At 32.5% G+C, this 12,212-nt stretch overlaps 1 protein-coding gene across 1 annotated transcript; it reads right to left on the minus strand.

The window, feature by feature from the left end:
- Window positions 1-15: 15 nt before the first annotated feature.
- LOC110791902 (protein MITOFERRINLIKE 1, chloroplastic) lies at window positions 16-3,241 on the minus strand. The gene has a single exon (XM_021996671.2). The coding sequence runs from the start codon at window positions 1,405-1,407 to the stop codon at window positions 238-240; it is 1,170 nt and encodes a 389-aa protein (XP_021852363.1). The 5' UTR covers window positions 1,408-3,241; the 3' UTR covers window positions 16-237.
- Between the last annotated feature and the right edge of the window lie 8,971 nt (window positions 3,242-12,212).

Here is a 12,212-nt window from a genome sequence, read left to right on the forward strand (position 1 = left end):
ATTCACAACTGAAAAGAGCATGAATCACCTGAATTTATTTTATATATATCTCCTCTTAAAAGTTGTTTGTTAAGAACTGGATTGAGCTGACTAAGAGCACCTAGTGAGTAGTGAATACAATGAAATTGAAACAAAATTTAACTCAACAAAAAACATACTCAGTAAGTACATCTACATACAAAAATGGCAGGAAGAGATTCAGCAAACACCATCAGCTCACATATGAACTGCTTCGCATCAAGCCATCATCTCCTTGGATTGCTGATCTTTACGGTTAAGATACTGTTCCATAATCGCAAGCCTAGCAGTCTCAAATGCAAAATAACCAATAGCAGAAAAGCAAGCACTATGAACAACTCTAGGTCCCATACCCCTAGTAAAACCAACCCAACCCTCCTCCATCAAAATCTGCTTAACAGTAGCATTAACCCCACCAAACGTTGCAGCAGCAAGCTTATTCACAGCCTCGCCATGAACCTGAGTCATCAACCTAGTCTTGACAACATCCAACGGAGTCGTCAACGAAGCTGAAATCACCCCGGCCAACGCCCCACAACATACACTCTCCAACGGTGTCATTTTCCCCTTCTCCGTCTTCCTCAAAACCGCAGCTTTAAGCCACTCAAACGAGGCGTAACTCAAAACCCCAGACGGCAAATTTCTCAACAATGTAGCTGAGTATCCAGCATACAACCCCAAAACCCCATCTCTCTCCAAAATCTCAACAACCACCTCCCACGACCGCCCTTTTGCACCAGCCTGCATCCTTTGAGTAATCAATTCTTTCGGCACCATTATAGCAGAAGACACAATATTCCCCATTAAACCAGCAGTAGGTGGAATTAATACAGGCGGGAAATCCTCAAATTTCGACAAAAACGATTTTCCAAATTCACAAGTAGCAAAATAAACAGCCGATGAAAAAGTGGAACCAACAAATGCAGCTGAAACCCCACTATAAAACCCGAGTATACCTTTCGATTGGAAGGTCTTAACAATGGCGTCCAGGGTATTCGCATAAATTTGGCTCGCCCCTTTTGTCTGAAGCTTCGTCTTGATGGTTTCGAGCGGGTAAAGGCAGACGTAGGTGAAAGCGCCTGCAGATCCTCCCGCGCCCGCGCCGATGAAGGCGCGTTCAAAGATTGAGAGGTCTTTGATGGTAGAATTTGAAGTGGGTACTGCGGGAGTTTGAGATTTGGGTACCATAGAAAGGGAGGTTGAGAGGAAATGGGGGAGAAAGACATTGTTGTTGTTGTTAATGGCGGATTTGGGGGATTTAGGGGAGATGAGGACAGCGTTTAAGTGGGAGAAAAAGGTGGGGAAATCGAGATCGGAGGTTGAATTGAGGGGTGATAATGGTGGTAACTGTGAGAGTGACATGGATGAAGAAGAAGTTCGAGCTTTCATGGTGGGTTGGATTGGAAGTCGAGGTTCTGGTTTTTAGAGTGATTGCGAGAAAGAGAAATGGATACGACGTGTTTGGATACCGGGCTCATATGCCCGCTGAATCGCACAAACGGTACAATCCCTTTGCTTGGATGTGTTGATCGTTACTCCGTATTTTGGTGCGAGCTTTGCTCAATCACTCACAAAATTACAAGTGGCTTGTGTTCAATTTCAGACATACTCAATCTCAGAATAATCTTTACACTTATTTTTTACATTCGTTAACTAGTTTTTGAACCCGTTTGATGAACGGGCTTTGATTCACTTTGATGTGTGATATTTTATAGATCCAATTAAGGTTAACAATCACCATGTTGAAATACTCATACCAGGTACGGTTTGGAACAAAACTAATATTGTAGTTGAAGTACCTCTAAAAAACAGGCAAAAAGTAATACCAAATTACCAATAGACTATGCAAAAATTGGGTTAACATCACTGGTGAGTTGTGACTTGTGAGTTGTGAGACATGTTTGTCCCATTTACAAAAGCTTGCTACAACATATTCAACTCCTAACACTACAATAGAAAGAAAGTAATTTCCCCCCATCCTTAGGTCTTTAGGCTCACATTGAGGAGTATTGATTACCATCATAAGATTCTTGACCATTGTCTTATGGTGAATACAATATGATCAAACTGCTAACATTACAGGTGAATTGACGACGCGAGAAATTCATACCATTGTATCCTGAAACTTGATCAAAATGTAGCAAAGCTTTGTATATTATGCCCAAGTGCAAAAAGTTTCTTAATCGAATAAGTTATGATGGCAAGTTTGCAAGTATCTCAAGTTGCATCTTTAGGAGGGTTGCTTGTCTTTTATTGCTCCCAACCCCTATATCAAATTTATCTTGCGACAATCTCAATTCAGTTCCTCTAAAGCTTAAACACCCAATTTGATGTACATATATGTACTTTATTTTCCCAATTATGCAAGAAACGAAGTACAAATTTCCGATGGTTAGCTAAATTATTAGCAAATATTATTCTAATCACAAAATCATTATTAGAAAACAATAAATTAAAAAATGCAATAATACATCAATTTAATCCTAAAACTGTAAACAAAACCTGTTAAAAAGAAATACATCAACTCTAATCCTGGAAATTGATAAAACAGGAACAAAAAAACGAACAATATCACAAATTGATATTCGAAAACAATAAATTAAAAATTACAATAATACATCAATTTAATCCTTAAACTTGAAACAAAACCTGTTAAAAAAGAAATATATCAATTCTAATCCGAAAATTGATAAACAAAAGATAAAAAAACGAACCATGCCTATCTCTGGATCACGACCGTAGCAAGACTATTACCGAATCTAGTGTGTTGTTAAATAGAGTTAGGTTTGGCTTAAGAGATGAGAGATAGAATATCAATGATCATTTGTGCAAATAAAGAGTAACTGACATGATTTAAGCAATTATTAATTGATGGTTTTGAAGGAAATTAATTTGTAAATGGATGCTATTAAAGATGGAGAGAAGATGGTGAGATCGAATTATGGTGAAGTAGAAGATTAATCCTAATTCGAGGTTTATTTGAGGGGGTTTTGTATTTAATGCAAAACCAAGATATTTGAATTTTCAATTCCAATTGAAGGTGAAATTGAAGCGTTCAAGATTAATAAAATTGAAGGATTACATGGGAATTTGAAGGATTACATGGGAGACATAGCTTGAAACTGATTGTGGAATTGAATGATGATTAATTAATGAAGGGGAAGATGAAGTGGAATTGAATGAGAATAAGGATGGTGAAGATGGAACGTAATGAAAGCTTCTTGGGTTGCTGCGATTCTTTTGAAATATGCAAAGTAGAGTTTTAGGATGGGACACGTGTCAAAAATGCAAAGGAGTGTTTTAAGATGGGACACATGTCGTTATAGATTTATCTTTGGTTTTGTTTTTTAAATACTAGGTATAGATACTAGGTATAGATACTCCGTATATTTTAGAGCATATTCTTCCCGGTTGGAATCGGGGAGGGGTTTAAGAGAAGTAGAGAACTAGAATCTTGATTTGTTTGGGTATATGTGTAATGATTAGATGTAAGAATAATGAATGTGTGTAAGAGATTTTTTTTTGGAATAAAGTAATGAGAGAGAAAATAATAAAGAAAGAAATGAGAGATATTTTAGTAAAGTAATCATAAATCGAGAAAAAAATCTGATTCGAGTGGGGATAAATTACGAGCAACTACAAAAACATACTTCCTCCATTCATTTTTACTCGCAACATTTGTCACTTTCACGCATGCCAATGCACAAATTTTATCATTAATATCTTTCATTATCTTTATCAAAAATTATAAAAAGTTAATATTTTGAAAATACACATTAAGATGAATCTAGCAAGATCCCACATGACTATGCTTTATCAGATAAGTTCTCGATTCACAAAAAATTCAAATAAAATACTACTCCCTCCGTCTCTTTTTATTTTTTACGTTTGATATTTTTCACGCGTTTTAACGATTAATTAATTTGCATTGAGATTCCTCAATTTTTTTTATTTAATCAAGATAAATTACGTTTATTTGTAATGTTTTCACTTTTATCAAAATTCTGATATTGGGAAATGAGAAAAATTTAATGTCCCAATGAAAAAGTGTGAGAGATTAAATGACCCAATGAATTTAATTGATTAAAATAATAATTGGACACAAATTTTGATAGAATACTAAGTCATTTATGTGATAATATAAAAGGAAATGCAAAGAACATTTTGAAATACCCAAAAAGGAAAACGTAAAAAACAAAAAGAGACGGAGGGAGTAAAACCAACAAAAAATAACATGTAATGAATATAAATAAAAAAATAACATGTAATGAATATAAATAAAAAAATAAAAAAAAAGTTGTGGGTTTTAGCGAAATTGAAGTAATTTCAATTGCATTAACCAAATGACCTCACTCTCTCTTCGGTATCTCGCCTGGTATTTCAATTGCACTGCCAAGTGCCGATAAGTGATAACGAAAGTAGATTCATATCACCTCATCATTACTATTTGTCAAATACACCTCGCCTACATAAGTATATTGATTCAATGCAAGTCTTCATATAGTATACCAAGAGGATTTCAATTACTAATTATACTCCGCAATAGGAAATGGAGAAAATAAAACATAAGCCAGTCTCAAATTTTCAATCTATCTATCTATCTATATGCTCTACTAAAACACAGGGCGCTCAGTCTGGAGCTGACAAGTGTCCCTGTGTAAAAAAAATTCAATTATTTTAAAAAAAAAAACTAAATTGTTAATATATTTACATTATTAGATACATTAGAATATAATTAGCAATCTAATATAGAATATTCATATGATATTTAAATATAATCTACAATAGAATATTAAGATCTTATGGTTCCAAATATAGAATAAGATTAAATTACCAATATATTTTTATTCTTAAACATTCATATATTATGTTAAATATTCTATCTCTTATTTACCAAATATTAATATATTCTATGTCTACTGTTTTTCCTAAAACTTAAAGTCTGACTACTTTATATGTTACTCGATTAAATAAAAAAATGAATAATTATTACGGAATAACAAAAATACTCTTTTTATTATGACATGTGACTGTATCAATTATTTTTTAAACAAATGAAGTATGTTTATTTATTTACAAGGACCAACATATTATCTAACGCAATTTACATTTTTCTTAAATCAATATATACTTTTAATTGAATTAGACATACTTCGTATTCCTACTTCAGCTCCCGAATGATCTTTACGTTAACTATTGCACCATAATTAAATGTATATATTATGTAATATTCTATCTCTTATTTATATATGAGAGAAAATCAATGTGGTGATGACAAATGTCACTTATTGATTCGCCTCTCTTTTAATTAAAAATTTTATATTTTAAAAAAATCCATATAACATAATGCCTAATCTCAAAATAAAATAAAATTAGTTAAAGAAAATAATATCAAAATCTTAATTAAGGAGCAAAAATTTAAATTACATATACGCATATTGTTTTGGGAATTTTATTACTTATAATAAAAAAAATTAAATTACATATACGCATATATTGTCTTTGCATATATTTTGTAACATATACGTAAAAAAAAATATGTAATCATTTAGGATATTATTAGATTTGTATCAATATATACTTTCTTAATATTAATTTTTTATAATTTTTACTTATGCATAATTTGAGAAATAACGTGTCAAGGCCGTGTATTGGGAAGCGTGAAGTCAACATGGTATAATATTTAAGGAACGGATGAAGTAAAAAAAAAAAAAAGCATCTCTATCATATATGTAGTATGTAAAATATAATGTCAAAATCATAATTATAGAGAATAAAATTATAGCATATACACTCATAAAATATCTTTGACTTTATTATTAATTTACATACTAACTAATGTGGAGCCACATTATTGCAACCATCATTTCTATATAAAATATTATGGAATGCAATACATCGTATATTGTACGAATATATTGTAAGTTAGGATTTTAATTTAAAGAAAGACATATTTTATAGACTTGCATAAAAATTAAAATATTACTGATAGAGACTAGGGAGTATATAATAACGAGTACATATCTGAATTGCAACAAAGTTTCAGAAAATAAAGTACCTGTATAAATTGCAACAAACTTGCAGAAAATAAATTCCAACAACCTTTGACATAAAATATTGCATTTGTTCCAAAAAAATTGTCTCTTATATAATATTATATAAGACGTGTATATTCTCTTATCTATATAAAAAAAATGACAAAATGTGTACATATATTAATGCTGAAATATTATAGCTACTATTATTTTATGGATAGCTGAAATATATTTTTGTATGGTTTTTTTGTTACACCACATAAAAATAGAGTATATAAACAATATAACTCAATATGACAAGATCCAGTTCAATATATATTACTCCGTATGTCAAAGAAACAAATCCCTAATTTAAAAAGGATACTCTGTATAATATATGTTTATGAACAATTTGATTAAAAATTAAACATATGTAAGGAGAGTACATTATGTGATTCATATTTTAAGCTATATGTTTATATTTGTATTTTTTTTCTTTACCCTCCTTCGTAAGTTGTGTATCGCGGGAGTATGTTGCAAGTTAAACAAAAATATATGAAATTATTGGATTTACAATTTTTTGTTGTATAACATCAATTAGTATATAAAAAGTGACATAGAATGGGTTAGGATATGACTTACTCATGTCTTTAAGAATATTTGAATCTCCTATTTTGAAAAATAATTCAATTAATTAAATAGCGTAGGGGAAAGTTGTATTGCTTTGTTGTAGACATTCAAAAAAGAAGAAAATTGGAATGTTAAAGAAAAGTTCAAAATCTATATTTATAATTTTATTAATATATTCATATATTCATGTTCATTAATACTTAGGAATTGTTTGGTTGACATACAAAAACATGGGAAGTTAAAATTCCTATGAATTGCAAAGTGTGTGAGTTGTTTGGTTGACACTATTTTGATAGAATGGGGGAAGTGGAACTTCCTAGGAATTTCAACTTCCCACAAAATTGGGGAATTTGCTTACCTAGTCCCCCCTAGGTAAGTAGAAATTCCCATGGGAAGTTACTTCCTACATTATTAACCAAACAACTCTATGAAGTTCCCATGAATTTAATTAAGGAATTTATTTCCCATGAATTTGCATTTCATGGGAAATTTTACTTCCTATGTGAACCAAACGACACCTTAGTAAAGTAGATTGATTTTATTTAGTAGGGAGTATATGGACTGCTATTAAAATTATATATATCGTGCATCGATGTGGAGCTAACAAGTGACACTCTCGATCTAATTGTATTTCTTTGTTGTTGGACATTCAAAAAAGAAGGAAATAAGAGTGTTAAATAGAATTTTAGAGTCCATATTCATATTTGTAGTTTATTAATCTAATAATGTAAACATTTTCACATTAGTGAGTAGATTGATTTTCCCGTAAAAATAATAGTAGATTGATTTTAAATAAGTGCATAAATTGATATTAGATTTTTTTAAACTGTGAATCGCACAAGTGATATACTATGTTTGCAATAATAAACTGTTTTATATATATATGTAACTTAGTTATCTGGCGCGGTGATGGAGGAAAGTTTTGACCCTCAACATCGACCCCAACATGGTTGACCCCCGTCATCAACCCCCAAGTGGACATGGATGGGGTCAACTATGTGGGTTATTGGGATAAAAAATGTATCTGGCGCTGGTGGTGGGGTTATCCGCCATGTGTATTGGAGCAATGATAATTTTGGATTCGACCTGACGCCCTTCTTATCCTTTTTATCAATATTTTTTTTATACTAACCCACATATTATAATTTTGTTTATTTACTAAATCACCTGAGTTACTAGACACTTTATTTAAAATTCAACTCTCATACCAAGAGAAAAAAATAATCACCAGACCTACAGTTGAACTTTAGGTGGGTGTGGATTGTCGGGTGGGTGATGGAGCGGAGAAAAGTTTTTACGGGTACCCTGCGAAGGTGGGATTGAGATTGAAATTAAGATTGAGTTTGAGATGATTATGAGTACCATACCTATCGTGGATGGCGGGGATGTGAAAATGATAGACATGTACGTTTATGGAGGGACCGATCCTCCACACCCGCCCTGCCTCAAAGTATATAATGTCTACTAAATAAAGTAGATTGCGTGTGTGGGTGTTTAGTGATCGAGTACACGGGTAGATGGTGAGGGTCAAATATTAGGTGGATACCGATCAGGATATGATTATCGAAGTAAATGGTGGATTTAAATGACTTTATTTTTTGATACGGATGATGAACAAGGGTGATATAATTTTATTATACGTACCATTAGTGGTTTTACTTAAAAAAAAAAAAAACAAGACATCAAACGAGTTACGAGGCCATAATATATATAACCATCATTAATAATTAGAAAAATACCTATAAGCTCTATTATTGATGATAATTGTCAATACCCAAAGTTTAGTTTTCATTCAAATTAATATGTAGATTATAAACCGTGCATCGCACGGGTACTATACTAGTTATATCAAAAACAAAATAAATTGAAATTATGCTTACTGGTGGTGTAGTAGTTGAAGAAGAAATCACATATTTGTAGACCTAAAATACATCATCTTTCGATCAATTGTCTGGGAAAAAATAAATAAAAAAAGATAAAGAATGTTGCAATGGAAGAAAGCAAAGAAAATCTACCCGCACATAAATTTGATATTGGTATATATGATGAATCCATAACCACCCCCCAAACTCATGTCGTTTCAAATTCATCTTATTACTGAACTTGACTGTTAACGGCATATTATTTTTCTCAAGAATTGAATTAATGGTTACAATTTAATTATTCATAAGTGATTGTTACTGTTCATAAGAATAAAAAATAAACAATAAGAATAAGAATAAAAATAAAAATAAAAAATAAAAAATAAAAAATAAAATAAAGTTGGTGCATGTTACTGTTCATAAGGGATTGCTCCCACATTGTAAGGGTTATAGATAATTAAGTATATTTTTAATTACTTAAAAATATGGGGTATTACATAAGAGCTACCTTGAAGTACCTTTTCATGAAAAGTTACTCAAGAGCCCCTCAAGAATAACTCAAGAGCTTAATGTTGGCCAAGAGATAGTTCTTGTTGGAGAGCACACTACTACAAAATAGGGCTATAGCAACGACCTAAATGTGCTGGCACATATCCATTAAATGTTGGCATAGACCTATAGCAACAGTTATATGGCGTTGCCAATAGGTGGCACTGCTATAACTCTATGGCAACAGTTATGATGCTTTAGGCAACAACTTTATAAAACTGTTGCCATAGATATCATTAGCAACACTTTTCTTATGCAACGGTTTTAAACTTTTGCCAACAGTTTTACTATATCTAAGGCGACAATAATTAATTTTTAGTAACAATTTTTTAGGATTTGAAGCAACACTTATAATGTTTAGGCTAACGTTTTTATTATCTATAGCAACACTATCAACAGTCTGTGACAACGTTTATTATAACACTTTTATAGTCTATAGCAACATTTCTTGCTACAACTATTGCGGCACTTTTACGTGAGCCTATAACGTTTCTTTGCTACACTATTGCGGCACTTTTATGTGAGTCTATAGAAACATTTCTTGATACAACTACTGAGACACTTTTAGGTGACTTTGTAGCAACGTCTAGATTCATCTATTTCGGCACTTTAATGCAAGCTTATAGGAACAATTTCATACACATTTATTTAGTAGCTCATTAAAATGAAAAATATTAAACGAAATATCCAACTATTTCAAAAAGAAAACATTTATTTCGAATTAATTTTTACTTATTATTAAAATAAAATATCCATAACAATCATTCTAATAACAATAATGGTGTATAAGTACATCAATTAAGAAAACTAATGAATCTCCAAAAATAACTAATAGTTCAAGCAATCTAGAACCTATCAAGTATTTAATTTATTCGTCCAAACTCAGTCCAAAAGAACTTTAATCTATGCCCTTCCTACCATCCTGTAAACAGAAAAATGATAGTCAATATATTAATGCATGTAACTAAAAAGAAATAATACGATCATTGAATGACATCAAAGTGAAGTAGTACTAGAAAATAACACATGATCTCAAGGATAAAGAAAAAGAGAAACAGGGAGAAATAGAAATGAACAACACAACTGCACGAGAAGGGAAGAAACCAGGTTCTACTTCATAACTCTCATACTTGCAATTGCAGAAGCATGGCTAAATACATCCCTTCCCACATCCCAAGTAAGAGCTTGCTTGATATGAAGGAAATAATGCCCTTGGTCCAAGTATGCATTTAATATTAATTCTAATAAATGCGGTTCAGTATTAATTAACAAGTTAATAATTCAGTGAGATCAAGTGAGCTGAATGCCTAGCTAGAGGCCGCTTCAGTTCAAGTGGAATTAATGATATTAATCCACAGCTTACTCTTGACTGGACCCGTAGGGTCACACAAATAGTAGGAAAACGGATCAAGTATTTAATGGCATTAAATACTCCATCTATGGATATTCGGAATCGACGGATCTTGGTTTCAGTGGGAGCTGAGATCGTCAAAGGAAAGTAAATAAATACTCCGGAAACGATGATATTGCCGGAAACAGAAATATGGATCGTATCGGAAATATAAATATTATTTAAGTCGTAGATGTTGCCGGAAACGGAAACATTGTACGTATCGGAAAATATTATCGAAAATGGAAATATTGCCGGAATCGGAAATATTGCCGGAAACAGAAATATTGTCAGAATCGGAAATATTATCGAAATCGGAAAATAATTCCGGAAACGGAAATATTAAATATTTGTTCGAAACGGAAATTAATTCCGGAATCGGAAATGTTAAATATTGTTTGTATCGGAAATGAATACCGGATTCGGGAATTTAATCGGAAGCGCATCGTACGAATTAGCATCGGACGAGACTTGCTAGACGAAGGCCCAGCACGAAGCCAGGCCCGCGCCCAGCAAGCCATGCGCACCAACACACACGCCAAAGCCTCGCCAGGCCCAGCGCAAGGCCAGGCCCATCAAGGCATGGCGCGCGCGCGAGCTATGTGGGCAGCGAGCAAAAGGGCTGCGAGCTGTGCAGCTCGCGTGGGCCGCGAGGCTTGCGCGGGCTGTGCGGTGCTCGTGCTCGTATGCGGTTGTGTGCGATACGAATCCTAAAGCTATTGGAATTCGTTCTATGATTAAATCCTAATCCTAGTAGATAGAATTTATTTAATAGAGTCCTAAAGGGATTCTAATTAAACTAATTGGTATTCTAATAGGATTCTAAATCCTTTTCCATACTCTATAAATATGTGCCTAAGGTCAAAAATTTATACACGAGATTTCAAGTATTCAAAGCTAGGATTTTTAAGCAGAAAAATCAGTCAAAACTCTTTCCCTATTTAGCCGAAAATAATAGTACCTTAAGGGCGATTCTAGTTGGTCAATCTTAAGGCGGATCCGGACGTGCTGTGGACTTTCTACGGAGGGACGACATTTGGAGTCCTAAAGACTTATTCTTGTTCGGGCCCAGCTAGGGAGGGCACGCTGCAAAGTGTATGCATCCTAGACTAATTATATGATTATGTGCAATTATTATGATTCCTGGCATCAAGGTTTTTCCGCATGATTTATGTTGTTCATATGTATCATAACCTAACAGTGGTATCACGAGCCCCTTATTAATTGCATGATCTATAATTGCTTAAACATGGTTAAATTTTACAAATTTGCAAAGAATTAAAAGGGGTGATTAATTTTCGTAATTGTTAATTAATTGCAAATTGCGCTTATTTAATTATATGTACGCAGTTTTTCGGCAGTTTATTCGTTACTCATCCAAATCGAGTGATTTTTGTGTCAATTCCGCATGTAAAAGGCATTCTAAAATTTTGACAAAAAATACTAATTTTCGGCCGAACCCGGAATTCCCAAATTCGAAGCCTAACTATGACTTTTCGTAGGTTTTAGTTTTTCGAACGCAAAAGTTTGTAAATTTAAGATGTTAAATTGAATATTTGCGATTCTTGTTGATAAATCTTGAATTTTTGATTGACCTACTGCATATGTTTAACAAATTTGAATGCCTAGACTTGTTAATTATAAAACCTCATTTGTAATTATGATTAATTTGTTGAAATTCGAATAATTTAGAATTGATTTGATTTTCATAATTAATTAATGATTTAATTAGGTATCCATGATTAAAAA

This window comes from Spinacia oleracea, chromosome 4 (genome assembly GCF_020520425.1).
Source record: "Spinacia oleracea cultivar Varoflay chromosome 4, BTI_SOV_V1, whole genome shotgun sequence".
Lineage (NCBI taxonomy): Eukaryota > Viridiplantae > Streptophyta > Magnoliopsida > Caryophyllales > Amaranthaceae > Spinacia > Spinacia oleracea.

Coding starts and splice junctions, on each gene's coding strand:
- LOC110791902 (XM_021996671.2), bottom strand. CDS start 1,407: ATGAAAGCTCGAACTTCTTCTTCATCCATGTCACTCTCACAGTTACCA.